Below are 24,944 nucleotides of genomic sequence, written 5' to 3'. Positions count from 1 at the left end.
CAAGTTGAGCACATAGGTCCAAAGTGTTGTCTATTGCCCATCATAGTAGCTGCTTGGTAGTGGCAGTAAGGAGCCAGTCATCTAGGTATGGAAACACCCGAAATCCTACACGCCTCAAGTGGGCTGTAACCACTGCCATACAATTGGTGAACACTCTGGGGGCTGTAGTAAGCCCAAAGGGCAGTGCTCAGAATTAGTAGTGACTGGCTCCCAGCCGGAAGTGCAAGTGGCTCCTGGATGGCCTTGTCCATCTTTATGCGGTAGCATGCATCCTGGAGGTCTATAGAGCACATCCAATTGTCTTTTCCCAGAAAGGTAAGAACTCACTGTAGCATGACCATCTGGAACTTTGTCTTTTCTGCTGACTTGTTTAATGTGCTGAGATCCAATATTGGTCTCCAGTCTCCCGTTTTCTTTGGAACCAAAAAAGAATCTTGAGTAAGTTCCGGATCCTATCTGGTCTGCAGGGACTGGTTGGATGACTCTCTTTCTAGCCACATTTGAATTTCGGTTGCTGTCTGATTCCTGTGACTGGGTGGAACATCTGGAATTCTCCTGAAGGTTGAGGGAGGACTGGATAAAGAGACAGCATACCCTCTGGATATGATCCTTTGCACCCATTTGTCCTTTGTGATTTTTAGCCAGGCATCTGGGTACAAAGACAAGCGACCCCCGACTGCCTCCAGAGTAGAGCAGTCGGGTTTCCCTTCAGGAATGCTGAAAGGGCTTACTGAAGAAAGATTCTTGGTCACCCTGATGCTGCGGACCCCCTCTGCCACGTGGCCGGCATCTTCCATTATTACCCTCTCCTCTGTCCCTGGAGGGGGGTACACCACGTGTGTCCTGAAAGGCTCCCTGGGTTTTACGGAACCACATCTTTCCACCCTTTTGACCCTTAGGATATGGTCTTGAAGGAGTGGAAAAATGGACTCCAATGGCAGAGAGAGTGTTTCCTTCCTTCTCACATCTGGTCAGTGTTTCCTTTACTTTGGGCCCAAACAAGGATGAGCCATCGAAAGGGGTGTTGGTAAAGGATGACTTGAAAGGTTCCGCAAATGAACACAAGCGTATCCAGGAATGTCTCCTAAAGGCAATTCCTGAACCTGCTGATCTGCCTCCTCCATCAGCTGCATACAAAATGAGCCTCATGGAAGAGTTGACTATAGAGTTTAGGGTGGAAAGCTGAGAAGTTACTTTATTGGAGACTCCAGCAGCTACATTACCCTGGAGAGTATCTCCAATCTCCTTTAGGAGCTCTCTCTGTAGCCTTGTAAAATGAGTTGGGTAATTCAGGGACAGTAGAGTAAAGGTTGCTGATGAGAACATGCACTTCCCATACCTGTCCATTGCATGTGACTCTTTATTCAGTGGATGGACAACTGTGGACCTTCTCAGACATCTCTTTTTTGGTGGCCATCGCCACCACCATAGCATCTACTGGCACCCCCTTGGTCAAGAAAGATTTGTCTACTGGTGCAGTGATAAATTTGATAGGCCACCTAGGAACAAGTTCTACAGTATCCGGTGACTCCCACACCTTCTGACAAACCAAGTCCAAGAGTTCAACAAAAGCCAGAGACACCCAAGAGGTGGAAGGTTGAGAACCAAAAGCCTTCATGTAGATGGAATCCTCATCCGAAGGGTTAGTGGCCTTCCAGCCACCTCTCTGTTTAAGGACTTCTAAGATGTCTGCGAATGAGACATCTTCAGAAGGTGACCGTGAGGACCTCGGTTCATGTCTGATGTCACTGCCTACTCAGAGGAGTCTAGATGTTTCCTCTTACATATCTTCTTTCATGGTGCCTCTTCAGATGGGGCTTCTGGACAGTTTTCTGAAGAGAAAGGTACATCTTGTGGGGCATCATGAGGCTCTGAATCTCTATGCTGTGGGCCATGTGGTGCAGAAGATAGACCTGAAACTCTAGGGGGAAGGAATGGTAGGATCTAAAACACTGGATGTCCATGGGTCAGTGCTCTCCTCATGACCATGAAGGCTCCTCCCCCATGACCCCAGGAGAGTTCCGGCTCCGAAGAACCAGAAACTCCCCCTGGAGCCACAAGAGACAGCTTCGAGGCCAAGGTAGGAGCCAAACTCATCTGAGCAGATGCTCCAAGAGGCAAAGCCAAAATTGATAAATGCTCAGTTCGGTCGGCACCGAGGTTGTCTGAGCAGTAGGAGCCAAAGCCACTAAAGAAGATCTCAGCAACATAGGGTCCACAACCATCAGCGCCACACATTCTGGCTCCGAAACCACGATAGGGCTCAGAGGAGGAATCTAAGTAGGGGGTACTGGTCTGGTCGGATCCAAAGCCAACTGGGTCAGTGCCAACATTTTTGCAATAGTCGGTGTCCTCAAACGTTTCTGCACCAAACGATCCATGTCCAAATCTGAAAGACTTCTGGAAGAATGAGATAATGGTGTCAGTGATGTCACAGATTGTAAAACTGGGGATCAGAGCATAGGAGACACTCCAAAGGCTCCAAACCATCTGAAGAAGCTTAAGATGGTTTCTTAAAGCTTTTCTCAGACTTGGACAAAGAAGGTGAAGAAGTCTTTTTTAATGGAGTTTGACCCTTCTCTAAATCCTCAGCAAAGGAAGACTTTTAACAAACCCCTTAATATCAATTTATTCTTTCGCTCTTGAAGCACCCTGGAGCTGAGAGAATGGCAAATGGAACAACTTTCCTACAAATGCAGGGCTCTTAAACAGTATACACATTTGGAGTGCCCATCAGTGATAGACATCTTCAGCGAGCACTTTGGACATCTTTTAAATCCTAAGACCCTGGTCTCCTTGTTATCCTTATTTTACTTGCCATCCTGAACACAAAATATCAGAAACACAACACAGTATAAGAGCCTTCTAACTTAAACAGGCTTTCAAAAACTTGTAAGAAACAATGCTATTAAAGTGTGCAAAAATAAATAAACAACCCTCTAACTTAAACAGGTTGTTTAAAAGTCTTTATAAGTATTAACCTACCATACTATCAAACACAGAGCAGAACTTCAAAAAACCCGGCTACTGTGGAGAAGAATAAGTGAAAAGGCGCACACACACTCTAAGCCTTGAAACATGATGATTTTTTTTTTTAAACCCTTCTAACTCAAACTATAATCTAATTCTAAGGTAAAGCGATAGGGTTTTAAAGACCCAACAAATGGCCAACTAGAAAAATTCAGCAAAAAGCTTCAAAGACGAAGGATAAACATGTAGAAATACGCGATTAATTAATAACAACCTTATTAGGCTCTAAATATTAACTTTCAGCAACTTTTCACAGAAAGAATAATAAAGAAAGTTCGAACTTAGCCAGAGCTAGCTCTCGACGACTCGAGTTGCTTCAGTGGCAAATGAGATCTGGGGAATGCCCTATGGCATCATGGGATAGGGATAGAGCCACAAGCTAGCTGTAGACCTCGAGCTTTAGAAAACAGCTGAGTTGGAACCAAGGATCAGTTTCGAACCCATCAGTCAAGAATGAGGGTGAGATAGGACAACTGCACATCGGTAGTTTAATTGAGCCTTTATGAATTTTTAGAATAGCAAATGTTTTTCCTAGAACAAGATCTTCTATGAAAAAAAAAATCATACATGTTACTTAAAACTGACCCATCGATCCAAAAGTCATATGACCACTGTGTTGGTAACTGTATTTAGAACACAACCTAGAGCTGATTATTGAATTTCCTGCCTGCACTTATTTTTAAAATCGTTTTTTTTTCTTAAAACTTGCATTTTATCTGTCTCTGGCCTAGCACTCAAGTGTGGGGTCATTTACTGCACTGTTCTAACTTGTTGATACCTGTGAAACTCTGCTTTCCTTAAAAAAAACAAAAAAATCTTGCTTTTTTCCCACTTTTCTGAGATTTAAAAAAGTTCAGTTACAGATTTGCTGTTCTGAACTGTTTGTAAGTTTCTTGGAGGCCATTGTTTGCTTGGGCTAAAGGGAAGTCTCTGTGTTCATCAGTGGCAGTGATAAACATTGAGCAGCCTGCCTGCCCCTGTGGGAGTGGTTACTGCCTTGAAACTGTAATTTTATTGGCCATTTTGGGTCAATTCCTAACTCCTTGATCTCCCTCTCTTAAAACCCGATTGCCTTGTGGTTTTGGCGTCTTTTCAGACTTGTTAGCTGTTGGTGAAGCACCCACCAAGAGGAGAAAATGCTGAGAGAAGAAAGGAGCCCCTTTTGAGATTTTAAGTATATTGCTTCAGATTATTTGTTAAGTTTTTCTGCATTGCTGCCTACTTTTGAGCATTTTCTGGCTTGTTAAACTTGATTTCTGTGTTGGTAACAACACAACCTAGAGCTGATTATTGAATTTCCTGCCTGCACTTATTTTTAGTTTCATAGGTTGGTACTAGGCTATCAGCCCTAGGGCCTATACAAGCCTAGCCATAACAATTCCCTGGCTATTTCTTCCCACATTATTTACTTTCCTGGACCCCTGTCTAGCAGGGCGAATGACGTGATCCCTGGGGTGAATTTCCTTTCTCCCATCCAATCATCAAGGTTCCTCTTGAAGAGGTCCAAAGAGGCACTCTGCTTGACATGTATGGGCAATCTATTCCAGAGTCTGGGGAGTCTCTGGGTCAGGAACCTATCCCTCCAGCATGTTTTGTTTATTGTGATGACAAGGTTTATATCCCTGGAGCGTGTAAAATCGTTTAAAAAAATTAAAATCGTTTTTTTTCTTAAAACTTGCATTTTATCTGTCTCTGGCCTAGCACTCAAGTGTGGGGTCATTTACTGCACTGTTCTAACTTGTTGATACCTGTGAACCTCTGCTTTCCTTAAAAAAAAAAAACAAAAAAAATCTTGCTTTTTTCCCACTTTTCTGAGATTTAAAAAAGTTCAGTTACAGATTTGCTGTTCTGAACTGTTTGTAAGTTTCTTGGAGGCCATTGTTTGCTTGGGCTAAAGGGAAGTCTCTGTGTTCATCAGTGGCAGTGATAAACATTGAGCAGCCTGCCTGCCCCTGTGGGAGTGGTTACTGCCTTGAAACTGTAGTTTTATTGGCCATTTTGGGTCAGTTCCTAACTCCTTGATCTCCCTCTCTTAAAACCCGATTGCCTCGTGGTTTTGGCTTCTTTTCAGACTTGTTGGCTGTTGGTGAAGCACCCACCAAGAGGAGAAAACACTGAGAGAAGAAAGGAGCCACTTTTGAGATTTTAAGTATTTTGCTTCTGATTATTTGTTAAGTTTTTCTGCATTGCCGCCTACTTTTGAGCATTTTCTGGCTTGTTAAACTTGATTTCTGTGTTGGTAACTGTATTTAGAATACAACCTAGAGCTGATTATTGAATTTCCTGCCTGCACTTATTTTTAAAATCATTTTTTTTTCTTAAAACTTGCATTTTATCTGTCTCTGGCCTAGCACTAAAGTGTGGGGTCATGTACTGCACTGTTCTAACTTGTTGATACCTGTGAACCTCTGCTTTCCTTAAAAAAAAACAAAAAAATCTTGCTTTTTTCCCACTTTTCTGAGATTTAAAAAAGTTCAATTACAGATTTGCTGTTCTGAACTGTTTGTAAGTTTCTTGGAGGACATTGTTTGCTTGGGCTAAAGGGAAGTCTCTGTGTTCATCAGTGGCAGTGATAAACATTGAGCAGCCTGCCTGCCCCTGTGGGAGTGGTTACTGCCTTGAAACTGTAGTTTTATTGGCCATTTTGGGTCAATTCCTAACTCCTTGATCTCCCTCTCTTAAAACCCTCTTTTGCGTGGTTTTGTGCATTTTTGCGCATAGCGCAACATCAGGCAGTGCCGCCTAATTAGGTTTAAACTATTCCTGGCTCCACGAAGTCTGCTCTTTACTTTTTCCCTTAGAACTGCTCTATCTCTCAAAGTAAACACCATATTCTCATTCTAAGGCCTCTCACTGGTCCAAATAAGTAATTTTACAAGTTAGCACTAATAAACCATAAGCACTACTTACTCTTATACTCTCTACGATTACCTTGTCCCCTATTGGTCCATTTTAATTCAGTTCCCTATATTACTCTAGCATGTCCGAAGGTCAGTCAATGGTTTCCTCTCCAGTCCAGCTGATGAATCTGGGAATTTTGAGGCAATGTTACAACTGTTTCATGTACACGGACAACCCTCTCCTCCTCCAAACAGGTTTGAATATATGTGAGAGATGCAACCATATTGTCAAACTGGAGGCTGAGCTCTCTCATCTCAAAACTGGTGTAACCAGTCAGGAGGAGAAGGTAACCTCACACAACACAATTCCAGTATCACATAGTCCCACCACAACAGCGAACCAAACACATAAAAACACAAAAACATACTCGGAGACTCTAAATATAAATCTACCTAAGCAACAGAGACCTCCAAAGCAGACATCCAAGCAAACGCTACCCCAAAACAAAACACGTACAACACATAGCACACAAAGTCAGTGTGCCAAGCAGTCACAGCCCTTAAGGCTGAAAAACACACCTGATACTCTTGTAATAGGTGACTCTACTGTCAGACACACTGATGTCCCGCTCACCAGGCTGAATAAAGAGAAGGTCACAGTGAGCTGCCTGTCAGGCGCTAGGATCCGCCACAAAACGCAAGCACTCAGGTCACTCCAAAGCAAATACAAATATGACTCAGTCATTGTACATGCTGGCGTGAATGACCTGAGACGTACCTCCCTCGACTACATGAAAAGAGACATAGAGGAGCTCTCTGATCATGTAGCCCAGGCCGGTATGACCCTGACCTTGAGCAGCATCTTACCCTCACCTAGAATGATGCCACAGTATAAAGACAAAATGATCGATTTTAACAATTGGCTAAAATTTTGGTGTCATTCAAAGGGGATCCAGTGTCTGTCAGCCTGGGATGACATGCTCGACAAGCCACGCTGCTTCGCTAGGGATGGCTTGCACCTGTCACCCCTGGGCTTTCGGATATTGGCAAAGGCTCTTGCCACCCCCATAGTGCCTTTTTTAGGCAAGGCTCAAAAGTCAAACCCACCTCCACAGACAGCACAAGGAACAAGAAACTAAGGGTAATGCTGCTAAACGCCAGAAGTCTTAACCTCAAGATGCATGCACTCGAAGCTCTCCTCAGTATGGAGAACATCGATATCTGTGCAGTGACAGAAACCTGGTTCAAGGCTCCAGAGAGCACCCCAGAACTACCAGGTTATACCTCATATCATGCTTTTCGACCCCAAAACCCGGACCGAACCACAAAAGGAGGGGGAGTTTCCATATTTATCAAGGATATCCACACCTCCAGGTTAGTGGCATTGCACGAAGTATCGGAGACAATCCATGTGAAACTGACAGTGGGCAAGAGTGCTTTTCAGTTTTTAGCATCCTACAGACCACCCTCTCAAAGTCAGGAATCCCACTCGGCTTTCCTGAAAACATTGGAGAACATGAAGATCTCTCCGAACACCATTATATTGGGCGACTTCAACTACCCAAACATAGACTGGGAGCATTACTCAAACCCCAGCACCTTAGCCCAAAGGTTCCTGGAATGTATAAACTCAAATGCTATGGAACAACTAGTCACCACTCCCACAAGAGGGGAAAACATACTAGACCTGATAATTACCAACATGGGGACTCTATGCTCCATACCAGAAGTATATCCCTCATTGGTAAGATCAGACCATAAATTAATTTCACTTGCTATCCACATCCCGACCCCACCCCCAGCCCAGAAAACCACAGTGAAAAACTTCTCAAAAGCAAAGTGGAATCCTTCAAGGTCCCAGAGCCAGTGGAAACTACGGCCCAAACTGCAGAATCCTATATAAACGCATTCTACGGACATCTCCAGGAATGCATGGATCATGCTATCCCAAACAAAATCAAGACCCAATCATCCAAAGGCAGGCATCCAGCCTGGTGGACCCCAGCCATAAATAAACTGTACAACAGAAGGAGGAAGCTACTACATGATAGAGCAAAATCCCTAAAAGGGAAGGCATCTCTGATCAGTACTAGCAAAAAATTACGATCCCTCATAAAATCCTCCAAGGCCAGCTTCGAGAGAAAAATTGCACAGGACACTAAAGACAATCATAGGGCTTTTTTCAGTTATGTTAGAAAATACACTGAATCCACAGACATCGCCAATATCCTGGCAGACAGATTCAGTGCAAACTTCTCCCCCCCCTCCCCCCCAAAAGAGCAAGTATCTATCCAGGCAGAGTGCAGCCTCCCAAACATCTCTGATACTCAGGTGAAGGCCGCCCTCTCCAAAGCAAAACACAGTGCTTCCATGGGACCAGATGGCGTCCCGGGTTGTGTCCTACATGAACTCCAAGAAGAACTAATCCCTCAAGTAAAACTGCTGTTCAGTCTCTGCCTCACTACAGGATATGTGCCCAAAGAATGGCGTACAGCAACAGTGGTCCCACTCCACAAAGGTGGCACCTCTGCGGACCCTGGAAACTATCGCCCCATAAGCCTGACTAGCCTAGTCTGCAAGGCTATGGAGAGGATCATCATGGAACTCATAAACAAAGACATTGGGGACCTACAGACACTAGATCCTACCCAATTTGGCTTCGTCAAGGGCAGATCCTGCCTTTTGAACCTGGTCGACTTCTTCGAAACAGTCACCAAGGCCATAGATGAAGGGAAGGTAGTCCACACAGCCTATCTCGACCTCGCAAAGGCATCTGACATAATACCCCACTCAGGCATCATAGATAAGCTATCCAGCCTAAATATAAACCCCTATGTCACAAGATGGGTCGCAAATTGGCTCAAAGACAGAACCCACAGAGTCAGAGTTGCTGGGGCCATGTCAGACTCGAAACCGGTCACAAGTGGTGTCCCACAAGGTTCTGTCCTGGGACCTCTCCTGTTCGGTATTTACTTTTCTGAGGTACAGGCCAACGTGGGAGGACTATGGCTCACCAAGTTCGCAGATGACTGCAAACTGGGCGCCATAATTGACTCTCCAGCTGACACAAACATCCTTCAAAAAGGTCTCGCAGAGACGGATAACTGGTGCCAAAGCCATGGTCTAAAGCTAAATGCCAAAAAGTGTATAGTCATACCCTTTGGCAAAAACAATGTGCCCACAAATTACCACATAGGTGGTAACCCATTAAGTACAGAGAAAGTAATTAGGGATCTGGGGACCCAAGTTGATAGCAATCTCTCCTTTGACAACCACATTGCCAAAGTGGTTAGAAAGACCTTCTACATAGCCCACCTCATCATGAAAGGATTCACATCTAGATCAAGAGAAGTAATCGTGCCCCTTTATTCATCCCTCATCAGGCCCATCATAGAATACAATGCCCCCTTTGGGATGTACCTTACCCAACACCTGCAGCAAATAGAAAGACCCCAAAAGTACCTCACCAGGAGGATCAAGGGACTCAAACAGATGCCATATGCTGCTCGGTTAAAAAAACTCCAGCTCTACTCAGTTGCATACCGCCTACTTCGAGGCGATCTATGCCTGACATATAAAGCTATGTCCAACCCAGAATTAATGGACATGCTCCACCTCAGTAAATCTAAATCCCTTAGAGCCACGCGCTCGAGGGACTTGAACCTCAGCACAGAAATAAATAGAACATGCTGGAGGGACAGATTCATAACCCAGAGGCTCCCTTCGCTCTGGAATAGAATTCCAATTCATGTTAGGCAGAGCACCTCACTGACTCTCTTCAAGAGAGAATCTTGATGAGTGGATGGGGGATCGTAGGTTTGTCCTGGGGATTACTTCCGTGTCACTATTAGACAGAGGCACAGTAAACTAAACTTTAAAAAGGGCACAGTATACTCAAATCAAGGGGTGGCATAAGCCAAACACAATCGGACTAGGCTTATAAATGCCCAAGGGCAGATAGCCTAGTATGAACCTATGAACCCATCTACAACTCAATATAACTTCTTAATTTGCCACAATGAAACTTCAGTATAAACATTTTCATCTGAAAATATCCAACATGCATTCTATATATTCACTTTAGAATGTATGACATTCAACATATTCCCTGTGGGATATATTATGAAGTAAATAAAGATGATGAATTATAATTTAGAGAAATGAAATGGCAAATAAGGTTAAAATGAAACTGTTCACCAGGATTTAATGGTCCTATTAATTAAAAGTGTGCTCTTAAGCACAACAGAAAACCCACAAACAATGATCTTTATTGGTCAATGAAACCTGTAATATTACTAAGTGACATGTATATTAAGTTTTCATAATAGTTTTGATATGCCATAACAACGCTGTAAAGTTTGAAAGCACACACTGACTATTTTTTATTTTTCATTATTATAAAGTTCAAAAGTATATTTAAACTGCTGAGTTTTCTCAGCCTTTTGGTCAAGGTTGTTTTGGGATATTTCTTGCTACTTCTTGTATTAACGTAACAACTAAACTTTGCCAGTAAATACTTGCAGTTCCTAAAACCTTTCACAGTGAACAAAGAGCCCTGAAAGATGGCCATAAGGGTACAAATGTTTAAAGTATCAGAAATTATCTGAACAGAATGTTACTGCTGATGACCTGAGGACTGGGCAAAAAGAATGAGGGAACCTGACAGCTTGGCATGGAGATTTAAAACAAGGGACTGCCTGTATAATTCAAAATGAGTGATGATCTGTCACCCTTAACCTGTCTTTATGGCTACCGCCACTACAGTTCCAGTCTGAGCAGTTGAGAAAGTTTTCATATAAAAGTATATTACTGCATAATGTATGAACTCATTAGATTAACATCTGAGTGGTGCATCCAGTTCTGACCAGAAAACTGATTTATATTTCTTTACCAAGGTTGCACAGTGATTAATAGTGAATCTTCAGTCACAGCCTAGGTGACAGCATCACAATTAACAGAACTACTTCAATTCACCTAAAACACATTTGACTGACTTTCATTTGACCAAGATCAAATCACCTAAATTTCAAATTACCAACGACTCATTTAACTGACTCTCATTTCACCAACTTTTAAGCTACAGATTTGATGTGGATTTCCCTGCAATTGTGACTTGCTTGTGATAAAAAGAATTACTGTAATTTACAGTGCTGACTGTCAGAATAATGATAATCATGTAGAACGTAGTGCTGTAGTGTTTCTAAATGTGGGCATGTCTCTACATTTTTATGGGGAGTATCTAAAGTAATATGGTGGATATTTTGGGCATTCCCAGCAGTAGTGGCAGCATGTAGAGTACTATAAGGCAAGTAAAAGGTTTATGTCCATTGCCCTACTGTACTGCGATCCCAGAGTTAGGCTAAATAGTTGAGGGGATGTGGGAGGCACAGTCCACCACATTGGGAGGTGTGGGAGGCATAGCCCCCACCTAGTTTGGTTTTATATTGTCCGGATTCTGTTAAGAGGCTAAGTAAGTATATTTTAAGTTCTGGAAAGAGTTAGTCATTGGTTTTGTAAGTGTGCATATCTATGGTGTGAAATCTAGTATGTTGAACTTCAGCACTGTAAGCTATCAGTGAAATGAGAGTCTGTCAAATGAGCTGTTGGTAATTTGAAATTTAGGTGATTTGGTCTCGGTGAAATGAAAGTCAGTGAAGTAGATCCCAATTAACACACAGTTAAAAGAGAAGAATGAAAAATACAAGTGTTTCAAAGTACAGCAGCAAGAACACAAAATATATATAAACAATATGCAATTTACAGGAGGAATGAAATAATATATTATTATACAATAGAAATGAGAGCTGCAGGGCTAGGCACCTGGTGGGTGTGAGCGCTGGCTGTATGTGATGGTTACTGATCATATGACACCCTGATCCCATGTACAAGATGGGAGAAAGGGTGTGGATGCTGATGTTGATAATATCAATCTTCATATTCATAAAACTGAAAAGATATAGACACTTTCAGATACAGATAGATGCCGTTATATATAAAAATGGTTTTCAAAACTGTTTATTTAGCATAATTAGCTCCTAAAATATGCATTACACTAAACTTACTACATACAGTGTTAACTCTGATTTGCTTACCCTTGCTATGTTGATCATCTGTTGCTCTGAATCTTTCTGAATAATTACTTTCTTTGCTGTTATAGAAAGAATAAAAGGATGTTGACAAAAGGAAAATCTGCAATGAAATTAGAAGACAGTATTGAATTAGTTAAATAACAACGAAGAGATATTGCATGATTATGTCAAATAAAGACAATCATTTGGTAAACTGATAAGGATTTATCCAAGTCTTATTAGCAGGTCACATGAGAATTAATGCACATCCAATTCATTTAACTACAGCATTGCTTAAGATTTTGTTTTACAAACCAGAACTACATTAATTAGAATGTAAAAATGTGGCGTTTCTTAATAGTATGACACAATGTATTTGAGTTTTCCAGCAAATACTTGCTCATATTTCAGAATTAATGTTTTTAATTAGCTATTTTAATGCAGTCTAAATATTTCTATGAATTAAAACAGAATACAATTTTAATTTTATAATAAAATACTTTGTGGGTAGAAGCGTGATATAATTGCTTCCTGTGAGTTATTTAAAGTTATATGCATCATATAACTTTGTATTCTACACATAAATATCCATTAACATAAGACCAACTATCAAGTGAAATACTAGATGGGTAAACCAAGTGTATTAGTTGTTATAGCACATGGCTGCTAAAGGCATAGTTTTGTCAAAGACAGATGACATAGGTCAATCTTTACAATACATATTTTCATATTATAGCCATTTTATTTGCCACATTGATTAGCTTTTACCTTTTGCTTCTAAGTGATATTTTGGTAATACCATCAGAGGTTCATCCTTCGTACTGCTCACTGTAATGGCGTATGCGGACAGTAATGGAGAGGTTAATAATGACTTAAGTAATCTATTCCCCGCATCCCACTAAACTCAATAACATATCATTAGGGCCCAATTAACTTGGATTACAGGACACAATGTACACGGTCAAGGGATAATGACGCACCTTAGAAGCGTTAGAAGGCACACAGGAGCAGCTGCTAGCTATATAAAAAATGAAACACATTCAAAACACTACTTTGTTTTTCCAAAGTGAATAACATCCACTGGAACTAGTTTCAAAATGGTTTTGGGATGATAAATTGATTAAATTATGTGACCATATCATGATAACAACCTAAACGTAAATCATTACTATTGTACAGGCAACATTAAGTGGCTGATTGTCAGTATAGTCATTTTCCATATTTAAAATCACATCTTAAAGAATACAAACATGATGGGAGATCAAATATTTATAAAAATATAGCCAATTATTTTATTTTCAAAAGCAGAATTGTTTTTTTTTTTCTTTCTTTCACTCTTGAAAACATCTCATCCACATAAACTAAAAAAAAATGCGTACGCTGTTATCTATGTATACAACGTTAAAACCCTTTCTCAGATAATTAACTCTATGCCTGATATAATTTCCTTTTAATGCTGTTTACCCCTTTTCAATTAATGCTAAGTGTCACTTTCTGCTAATTAAATGTCTTAAACAATATGGCCTATTAAAAAAGCAAGATTTTACTTTTTTTTTACTTATAGTTCTGTTACTCAGGAAGAGCGCTGGTCATACATAGCCAGCTCCAGGCTCAGCTTGCATTACATTAAAAAGTAGCAACAAAAATGTTACAATTACAAGCAACAGTGTAACACAAAGGTAATGGTATCTGAACAAATTTTACATCATGTTGAGGTGTAGGTTTTGCATGCAGTGGAGTACAATAAGATGCATGGCAGGAAAAGCATGTGTAGCCTAAGAAATTGTTGATGGTATCACAAGGTGTTTAGAGGATAAACTTGGCAAATTAAACCTACCTGCTCACACAGCACAAGGAGTCTCAAAATCACAGATGTTGAACTTGTAAGGCAGGCATTGAACCAACCAATCGGACTTACTTGAATCCATCAAGATTCAACCCTCTACCCTGAACCTGGGTGACTAACTACCCAACCATAGAGTGGAAGACCTATTCTATTTATTTGTTCCAAAATACTAGCCTTTCTCTTAAAAAAATAAAAGTAGGACACAATTTCCCTTTGTCAGTAATCTTTAAACATTCAAATAAAGTGAGCATAAGCATGACAATCACACACACACACTCCTCTCTCTCTAAACTTTTCTGTCCCAGATATTTATAGTTCACACACGCAATACATCATTATCCACAAAATTAGTCAGAAGTAACTTAATAGTTGTATCTAAAAATAATGGTCTCTGACGGGAAACTTCCTATATTGTGAGAAAATTCTACGTTTCAAGGAAAAGTACTACTTTTAGTCAAAAAACAAACTATAAATTGTTTTTCTTGAAAGGGCAATAATTTCTGAGAGGAGAGGCTCCATGATGCGGGCTTATTTACCAAACATGACAATCTTAGCTGACTGATGCTCCTTCAAAGTCCAAGAGATGCTTTTTCACAAGATGAAAGTATTAAAGAAAGCTTCACAACTGCTGATTTCTCTTCTTGGGATTATCTAATCTGTAGTCAGAGTGAATAGAGATGAGGGAGGACATCGCTTTTTGAAGATGGCCGGTTGTGGTTACTTCGGCAAGAAACAACATATACTGCGCCTAAAGGCTACTGTAGCAGTGAGAATGATGAGCAGTTACTGTTCACTCTTAAAAAGAGCAAATGGTAATATATTCCTATAGTAACTATGGATAAAACAGCCATTCTTAAGAAGGTGGAGGCTAATATTTCCAGACCAATTGTAGTCATTATCCTTATACACATTGTAGTAACAAGATTATGAAACTGAATATTACACTTCTTTACTTTTAATAAAATTATACAATACACTGTGAAATAATTATATATACAGGCAGATAAACAATTGCGCAATGGAATACAAAATAGGTTTGAATAAAGAACTCAAAATTAGAAAAAGCTTTAGCCATCAGCTATCCAGTCCTGATACCTACCACTACTAGCTGGAGATTTATGGTAATCAACTTATTGCTGATTTAAAAAAAGCATTTGTAGAAGTTTCATAATGAATTACAGAGATGAGCTCCGAGTTCAAAAATGCCCACTGCACTCTCTGGAGGTAAGGCTAAGACAAAGTGATGCCATAACGGTTGCACTTTGAAGAGTTCCAGTATTTGCAAAATGCCTAAAGGGGTGTCCTTGAATGAGGCAATTCTTGGAAACTATATTTAATGCAGTCCTTTAGACAAATCCCCATTTTCCATACGCCAAGCTACCTTATTTCCTAGTTTAGTTAATATTTCAACTTTAAGCATCCTGTTTGCACACTCATTCAGCTCTATAAGAAATTGCAGTCCTTTTATGACAATAGCCTCTGAAAGTGGAACTGTCACAAGGCTTAGATGGTGGTGCAGCTTCCCTAAATACAAGCTATTAGGGTCACAATAAGAATTGTTGAGGTGCTGCTCGCTTGTTCATGCAAGGATTCTACGTAAATTGTATCACTCCTGCTTAAATGACATTCAGTGAGTAGTCAAGCATCTGTAGGGGGGGAGCAATCAGTGCTGTATAACAGATGCTGATCGATCCATGGCTTGTAAAGTTGTAAGCAGTATTACAAAACATTAAATCATTTAAGCAGCTATGACAGCAGTTATGACTACTTAACAGTCGTTCAATTAGTGTGTGCGGGTTAGGATTTTTAAAACCAAACTGGAGAAGGGATCTAGTGCAACAGCAGCATAACACAAAAGAGCTACTCTTTATTACCACAACAGTTCTTATGTCTTTGGCTTTGTGGAAAACCGAATAAAGCAAATAACTTTTTTTTTATGCTAAGTGTGAATTAGAAGTGCCATTTGGGACATCGCTCTCTCTACCAAATGACCTATCTACAACCATCTTTGAAAGGAAGTGCCAGTTTAAAAAATGTGTCTCAGCTTGAAATCAATTTAAACACTCTTAATACATTTTACAGAAACAAAAAGGAAATCAACAGTCGTCAGTTCCTCTAGTGTACCGGTATAAACCCTGACTATATCACAAGTGATCCTGGTTTGATTATTTGTACTGATATCTGATGGCACTGACATGATGTCTGATGGGCTTACCCATCCTGGGGAAGGAGGTAAATCAGAGTAGTCCAATACTGTAATCCTCAGAACTGTTAAGGCAATACAATGGGTGAACCTGAAAACAATGCTCAGTCAGCAAGTTGTGTATATTACAGCCCTCACCGCATGTGCAAGGGAGCAAATACTCAAAGTGAGAGCACAGTGATCTCTGCAGTGATGTAGTCACTCATCCACCATTCAGTGGAATGGTCTGGGCCTACATCATATATCTGGGATGCAGGTAGGGGGAACAATAATTCTCATGTTTGCCTGAATAACAGCCTCTTTGGATATCTTCCTCCCACATGCTGGGGATATCCAGTTCATGGCAATGAATGAGTTCAGTTCTAGTTGAGGAATGCTGGATTACCAGCATATACGTCAGTGAAAAGTACGTAGAAAAAACTCTCGGCAGGTGCACATTCATCTTATAAGAGCCCCAGTACTTGTAAATTGTCCAAAGGGGTATCCCAGAATAGGGAAAATATGGTTGAAGCTGTCCTTAAGACAAATCACTCCTTTCAAAAGATCAAGAGTCTTTATTTCCTGTTTGATACAAATTTCAAGACTAAGCACCCTCTGTACATGGCCAATCAGCTCTACAGTAAGTTGCCGTGCACTTACAGCAATAGCCTTTGAATGAAAGTGGCAGGCTTAGAAAAAAACAGAGCTGGATCTGGTATGTTTATTTTATCAAAATTCATCTAGCTCTCTTTCCCATTCTGCAATCTGGCATCCCTGAACTCTATACTGAGAAGCAAAAAAGGTACATTCACTAACCTGCTTTTCCTTAACTAAGCAGCAAACCAGATCTGTTCTCTTCAATCTGTGTCCTTCTCATACTTGAGCACTGGAAAAAAGTCCCTTTTCTACTACAAATGTAATAAGCACCTGCTACAACTAAATACAACATTGAAGCTTCAGCCCTGACAGAAAAATATAAATGCCAGCACTGCAATAGACTGCACACTGACTGGTGAACTTCAACAAATGCAGTATCATCCAATATCTGAGGAATTCGACCCCATAACATATTGTGCCCAGTGTGGTGTCACCTTCAGCTTACACTTAGCTACGCCTCTGATTATATTGCATTTGCCAGCAGTGCAGCAGAATATTTTATAATTACTATACTTATGATTGATACTTGGGATCAACAGTTCAGAGTAATGGTGAGTGCGGAAGAGAGGTGAAGAAGAGAGTACAGGCAGGGTGGAGTGGGTGGAGAGGAGTGTCAGGAGTGATTTGTGACAGACAAGTACCAGTAAGAGTGAAAGGCAAGGTCTACAAGAGGGTAGTGAGACCAGCTATGTTATATGGGTTGGAGACAGTGGCATTGACAAAAAGGCAGGAGTCAGAGCTGGATGTGGCAGAGTTAAAGATGTTAAAATTTGCACTGGGTGTGACGAGGGTGGACAGGATTAGGGATAAGTATATTAGAGGCTCAGCCCAGGTTGGAAGGTTTGGAGACAAAGCCAGAGAGGCAAGATTACGCTGGTTTGGCCATGTGCTGAGGAGGGATGCAGAATATATTGGGAAGAAGATGCCAAGGTTGAAGCTGCCAGGTAACAGGAAAAGAGGAAGGCCTAAGATAAGGTTTATGGATGTGGTGAGAAAGGACATGCAGGTGGTTTGTGTGACAGAGCAAGATTCAGAGGACAGGAAGAAATGGAAACAGATGATCTGCTGAGGCGACCCCTAATGGGAGCAGCCGAAAGAAGATGAAGAAGATACTTATGATTGATGGTATATCAATACATTGTATCACATCCAGCAATGCAGACCAACTGTGCAGTTAAATTTCAGTGTTTCTTTAAAAGTGGGAAATTGTCTATAAGATGTCATGCACAGGAAAATTACATTCTCCTGCACTCATTCTCACAAATAAAGGGACAGTACATTAGTACTCACCATAACAATAAACAACTGAAATGTCCCTGTCCCTATGATGCTCAATGGGTACAGTCTTCTCAAAGGGCAACTGCAACTAGACAAACAATTTTCTATTTGCTGTGGAGACTAACTCCTTTTGTATTATGCAAGTAAATTACAACAATAATGAGCATATGCCTAAAAGACTCAGAATCTACAACTGCTTCACAGAATAAGCCAGAAAAAAGTATCATTAAAATCCACAAAACGTGCATATGATAAATTACCGCAAATACTCAAGCCTGCAAACATTAGAGCTTCCAAACAATATGGTACTTAGGGAAGCTGCTATTCTCTGGAAATCACCACACCACTGTGGTGCTTACAAGGCTACATGGTACGATCAAAGTCTATTACAGAAGCTTCCGATACAATGTTACACTGTAGATTAGCCAGATGTCACCGTCCACTAATTCATACCACTTAACCACTCATTGCAAGAAATCTGGACAAAACCAAAAATAATTGGGGGGGGGGGGCAAAAATCCAAAATCAGAGACAGATTTTTCATATTGCTCTTACAAACTTTGAAGGTTGCTAGAATAACAAATTTTATGATTACATGCATTTTCTGAATTATATGAAGTCTGAAATTCAAATGTTTGTCTTTAGTTTCTGATTTCAATCCTAATTTAATAAGGCGCAGACAAAAATATGAGGCAAAAATCTGGACATTATGTGGAAATCTGAACAGTTGTGTGGTATGTACCAATTAATAGCACCTCTTCCAAGCCAAAGGATTAACCACTGGACTTACCTGGGAGCACATATAACACAAAACAATTGGGTCACGCACATCAAATACTGTTTACCTGCCATGAGCAAAGAAGTAATACATCATTCAATCCACGTGAGGGAACACAGTCAAGTCAATTCTGTAAGGTTACACAGGTCAGTCATTCTACTTTGTTATCTTGAAATAAGTATATTTTCATGATGAGAGTAATCCACCGTTCTTATCCAGGTGAGGCAACATAGGCCTAACAACTAACAGTTTCACTATTCAGAAAATGTGTGCAGGAAAATAACATCTATATTAAGCACACAAAAAGGAATGATAGTAAGACAAAGGTGGCATACAAGGGATGGAATACGAGATACTACTTTGAAGACATGAACATTTAAGTCAACTGCTGTCATACTTACTGCTTCACACTAAGGTACTATGCCTTAATCAGTGTCAACATGTTCACAATAAAAGACTATTAGAATTCCAGGCTATGTTTCTGGAAAATTAATAGAGGATCTAGCAAGCATGTCTTAGTAAACCTCTCAACCTCTCAGCACAAGAAATTTGGACAAAGACAGAAATAGTGGGGGGACAAAGGCTCAAAAATAGGGACATATTTTAAAAACCATTCCTACAAACTTAAAACATTTCTAGAATAACAGGTTTTGAATTATTATGTATTTTTCTGACAGACATGAAGTCTGAAACTCAAATGTTTGTCATTGTTTATTATTATTTAGTGACTTCAAATCTTAATAACTTGCTTGAAAACCACAAATTTTATGAAGAAAAGACCAAAAATATGAGGCAATAATCTGGACATCCTGTGAAAATCTGACAGTTGAGATGTTTTGTCTTAAGCAATACTGTAACTAAATCATCTCTAGAGTTGCAGATCGGATCTTAATTGTAGTGTCTTGTGAACATATGGGCTGAAAACAATGTGATCTATTCAAAAATGGTTGGGAAACTGAGTCCTTTAAAACAGGCAGCAAATGCTACAATTGCTCAAGTGGAGTGCATGTCATGGATTCCTTGCAGTTGCTTGCATCTGGAAATCATAAAACTATCCACTGCAAATAGCTACCAAACTGAAAGTAGGCTATTTTCCTACAGAATTGCAGATTTATTTATTTATTTTACATTTGTTGACTGGGTTTGTCTGGCTGAACTGAGGGCCCTTTTTCAGCGGAGAGCCAGGGAGAAAAGCTCCACATTACTTTCATTTAAGATTTGAACAGTGAAAAGTATGTAAGCAAGAAGACTTTAACAGCACCTAAGTTGAAAATATACAAAAGGAAATATAAAGTTCTAAGTTGAGAAAAGTACAGTCTAGAAAATATGTAGGGCGATGGAGTTTACATTACATTTACAATATATAAACAATGAAAGAAAATTGGTATGGTCGTAAATACAGCCAGGTAGTAATAAAAGAAAATATGCAGGTGGTACATTAGCAAGGGTATTTTAAGGAGGAGTAAGGGGCAATAACCCAGTTAAGAGGAGATAGACAGATGGCTCTAAAAATAATAAGAGCCAGTAAAAGGCTGACAAGAGTACTAAAAACAGAAAAGGATGACAGTTTAAGGGGGTGATTGCAGTCAGATATCCAGTGGCTTTTTAGGTAATCTTTGGTAGTTGATTTGAATACATTGAGATCGAATTTCCAGTGGGAATTTTTCCCAGGAGATGGTAGGGTGGTAGCTGTAAAGATTTTGACCAGTTTTGCTCTTGGGTTTATAGAGGTGTAGTAGGTTTTGGTCTGAACTTCGGACAGACCTGGAAGGGGTGTATGAGGATATAAGGGGAGTCAAGCTAGGATAGAAAGATGGTTAGTATAGCATAGGGTGGATAATCTGAAGCTGGGAAAGGAGAAGCAGGTGAGGTAGTTCCAGCCACTTTAAGTGTTTTAAAGACAGAGAGTGATGAGATCTGTAGCTTTGATTTGCTGCAAATTTAGCCACTTTGTTGTAAGTATTTTCTAGTTTAGTTAGGAGGGTAGTTTGGAGGTTAGAGAGGATCTGGGACCTGTACAGTAGGCTAGGACACCTTGGCCTTGTTGGATAGGAACTTTTTATTTCTACATAAGAGGCCAAGTTGCTGATGTTTTTTTTTAATACAACTGTTGACATGCAAATCGAATTTCAGTCGGTCTATTATAACCCCTAAATGTTTTGAGTAGGGTTCGACTAAGATGGGTGTATTATCTAGAGACTGGATAGTAAAAGTGGATTTGAGGTTATTCAGGTTTTTGGGGAGAAAAAGTAAGAGTTTAGTCTTTTTAGCATTCAAAATTAGCTAGTTGTGGGAAAGCCAGGTTTTGACAGAGTTGAATGATTTCTGAGTCATAGAATGCAACTCAGAGAGGGTGTCAGCAATAGTGATGACAGTACAGTCATCATCATATTGGAGAACAGTAAACAGAGCAGGAGGCATACAGTAGATTAGTAAAGATATTAAAGAGTAGTGGCTAAAGAAAAGATCCTTGTGGAACACCCATTTTGATGGGGAGTGGAGGGGAGAGAGCTTGAGAGCCATTTTACTGATTGTAGTCAGTCAGAGAGGTAGCTGGAAAACCAGGCAGTAGCAGAGGAGGAGAAACTGAGGTTAGTGAGTTTGTCCAAAAGAAAGGAGTGAGACAATGTCAAATGCTTTAGGGAGATCTAGGAATAATCATGACACCAGTTTATTGTTGTCTCTGGCCTGAGAAGTATTACTGATGAAGGATAGTAGGGCAGTAGTGGTCCTCTGCTTAGGACAAAAGCTGTGTTTTGTAGGGGCAAGCAGATTTTCCTGAAGTAAGTGTTCCATGACTTGCTTAGGCATGCATTTTTCAAGTATTTATGAGAGAGGTGAGAGGGTGGCAATGGGTCTGCAGTTGGAGATTTCAATGGAGTTACCTCCTTTGTGAATGGGTAGAGTATAGAATTATTTCCAGAGAGAGGGAAACTTAGATTCTGTGATAAACAAGTTAATTAGTATAGAAACTGGGAGGGCTACAGAGTCTGCAGCTCACTAGAGAAAGTGGGGAGGTAGATTATCTGCAGATACAGAGCAGGGTTTTAGTTTGTGAAGTAAAGATTTACTATAGCTGGTAGGTATAGTTTTAAGGGAGAAGGGGTTAGTAGACTTTTGGCTAGTGGGGGGATCTGGAGGGGTGTCAGTGTTAGAATTAGAGGGGGGTAGGACTTACCAACTTAGTGATGGATTCTATGAAGTAGAAGTAGAAGTTTGATGCAGTTTCGAGGGGTGTATTTGTAGGGAGGGATTGGGACATGAGGGGTAACCGGAGTGGAGTATTTGATTTATTGCACGACAGAATTTCTTGGAATTAATTTTTTTGAGAAATGGGTGAGTCATTATAGAAGCCTTTTGTGTCTTTATTGACTTGCCTTTGAATGATGATTCTGAGTTCTTTATATTTTTGCAGGTGAATGCGAAGGTTGGTTTTCACCCAGGTTTTCCACAATCTATCTCTAGCTTTCATCAAGAAGCAGGTGGCATTAGTTAACCAAGGGGATATGTTAGTTTTGACATGTACTATGTGCCGAGGTGCCAGTGAGTTAAGTATATTTAGGAAAGTAGAGCTTCATGAGTTGACTGCATCATCCACTCCCCCCCCCCCCAAAAGAGCAAATGTCTATCTCAACAGAGTGTAGGCTCCCTGACATCACAGATGTACAGGTGAGAGCTGCCCTCTCCAAAGCAAAAAACACAGCATCAATGGGAATGGACGGTGTCCCGGGCTGCATCTTACACAAGCTCCAAGAAGAACTGAACCCTTACATAAAGTCACTGTTCAATCTCAGCCTTACTACAGGATATGTACCCAAGGAATGGTGTACAGCAACAGTGGTCCCACTCCACAAAGGCGGTGCCACAACGGACCCCGGAAACTATCGCCCTATAAGCCTGACTAGCCTGGTCTGCAAAGCTATGGAGCGTATCATCATGGAACTCTCAAACAAAGACATTGGGAACCTCCAAACACTAGATCCTACCCAATTCGGCTTTGTTAAGGGCAGATCTTGCCTCTTGAACCTGGTTGACTTCTTTGAAACAGTCACCAAGGCCATAGATGAAAGGAAGGTAGTCCACACAGCCTACCTGGACCTCACAAAAGCCTTCAACACAATACCATACTCAGGCATCATAAATAAGCGCACCAGCTTAAATATCAACCACTATGTCACAAGATGGGTTGCAAACTGGCTCAGGGATAGAACCCACATGGTCAGAATTGCAGGTGCCAAGTCAGATTCTAAACCAGTTACAAGTGGAGTCCCACAAGGCTCAGTCCTGGGACCTCTCTTGTTCGGTATATATTTCTCTGAGGTACAGGCTAACACGGGAGAACTATGGCTGACCAAGTTCGCAGATGACTGCAAACTGGGCGCCATAATTGACTCGCCGACTGACACAAGCATCCTCCAAAAGGGTCTCACAGAGACGAATAACTGGTGCCAGAGCCATGGCCTAAAGCTAAATGACAAAAAGTGCATAGTCATTCCCTTTGGGAAAAACAAAGTGCCCACAAATTACCACATAGGTGGTAATCCATTAAGTACGGAAGAAGTAATTAGGGATTTGGGGACCCAAGTAGATAGCAATCTCTCCTTTGACAATCACGTTACCAAAGTGGTTAGAAAGACCTTCTATATAGCCCACCTTATCATGAAAGGGTTCACATCTAAATCAAGAGAGGTCATTGTGCCCCTCTACTCATCAGGCCCATAATTGAATACAATGCTCCATTTGGGATGTACCTTACCCGACACCTGCAGCAACTGGAAAGACCCCAAAAGTACCTCACCAAGAGGATCAAGGGGCTCAAACAGATGCCCTACACAGTTAGGCTAAAGAAACCCCAGCTCTACTCAGTTGCTTACCGCCTACTCAGAGGCGATTTGTGCCTGACGTATAAAGCTATGTCTAACCCAGAATTAATGGACATGCTCCACCTCAGGAAATCCAAATCCCTTAGAGCTACACACTCCAGGGACTTAAACCTCAGCACAGAAATAAATAGGACATGCTGGAGGGACAGATTCATATCCCAGAGGCTCCCCTCACTCTGGAACAAAATCCCAATCCATGTTAGGCAGAGCCCCTCACTGACCCTCTTCAAGAGAAATCTTGACGAGTGGATGGGAGATCTGATGAGTGGATGGAAGATCGTAGGTTTACCCCTGGGATCTCTTCTGTGTCCCTACTAGACAGAGGCACAGTAAACTAACCTTAAAAGGGCTATCTTCTGTGACCTACTATACAGAGGCACAGTCAACTAATCTAAAAGGGTGGCGAAAGCCAAACACACTCTGGCTAGGCTTATAAATGCCCTAGGGCAGATAGCCTAGTATCAACCTATGAACCTATCTAGAGGGAGGTGAAACAGAGAAGACCAATTTACTTTGGAGAAGAGAGTATTAAAGGTATTTGGGTCAAATTATGATAGCTTGCAACATTCAATGTATCGATGTGGTCTGGGGAAATGAGTAGAGAATATAAGAACTTGTACTGGAGAGTGATCACTAAGAGAGTCAGGCAGAGTTTCGGGGTTATATTTATGGGGGTCTGAGACTAGTATCCAGTTAATAAGCGAGCTGGAGTTGTATGTTTTGTTAGTATGGATAAGAGTAGAGCTTAGCTGGGTGAAGCCATGCAAGTTGAGACTTAAGAGTGGAGTGAGGTGAGCAGAGGGACAACCAATTTATGTTGACATCCCCTAGAAGGATTGTTTTGTTATGTACGTGTTGAGCAAGCCATGAGAGGATGTGTTCTAGAAGGGGGTTATCACCAGGGGGTATACAGATGGCAACTACAGTAATTTTACTATTACTATTAATTTTAAGGTTGGCAATTAGGAGTTTAGCAGGTAGAAAGGATGGTGTTGGTTTGTCAAGTAATGTGAGTGTAAGATGGTTAGAGTAGACAATGGCCACTCCACCACCTTTTTTATTTTAGCGGTCTAGTTGGGTGCATACCCTGGGGGCAGAAAGTCTTTATCTAAGTTAATGGGTTTTAGCCAAGTTTCTGTAAGAGTAATAATATCTGGAGAGTGACATGACATCTGGGCATGGAATTCACTAACTGTTCAATACACTTCTAATGTTCACTGAGTAAAATTACAGGGTTTTTTTTGAGTGGGACAGGTGTTTGGTGAGTGGGTTTGTTGAATTGTTGATGTGGGGGGGGAGAGTTTGGGCCAGGGTTTTGATGGACATCACCTGATAGTAGTAGAGTTTTAAGGAGGGTATTTACTTTGTAGAGAGCTGGGTAG

The 24,944-nt window shown here is 40.8% G+C and overlaps 1 protein-coding gene across 1 annotated transcript in view; it reads right to left on the bottom strand.

Moving 5' to 3' along the window:
* The window catches only part of HECTD2 (HECT domain E3 ubiquitin protein ligase 2), a 1,329,650-nt gene that overhangs the window by 544,433 nt on the left and 760,273 nt on the right, over positions 1–24,944 (bottom strand). Inside the window, exon 11 of the mRNA XM_044056649.1 lies at positions 11,963–12,059. Within this exon, the coding sequence (XP_043912584.1) occupies positions 11,963–12,059 (97 nt within the window). The remainder of the gene's footprint in view (positions 1–11,962; positions 12,060–24,944) is intronic.

The sequence above is a fragment of the Protopterus annectens genome, chromosome 14.part0, assembly GCF_019279795.1.
Source record: "Protopterus annectens isolate FY-2018-M chromosome 14.part0, PAN1.0, whole genome shotgun sequence".
Lineage (NCBI taxonomy): Eukaryota > Metazoa > Chordata > Ceratodontiformes > Protopteridae > Protopterus > Protopterus annectens.
The sequence above is the reverse complement of the archived record's forward strand: the minus strand, read 5'-3'. Positions and strand labels throughout refer to the sequence as shown.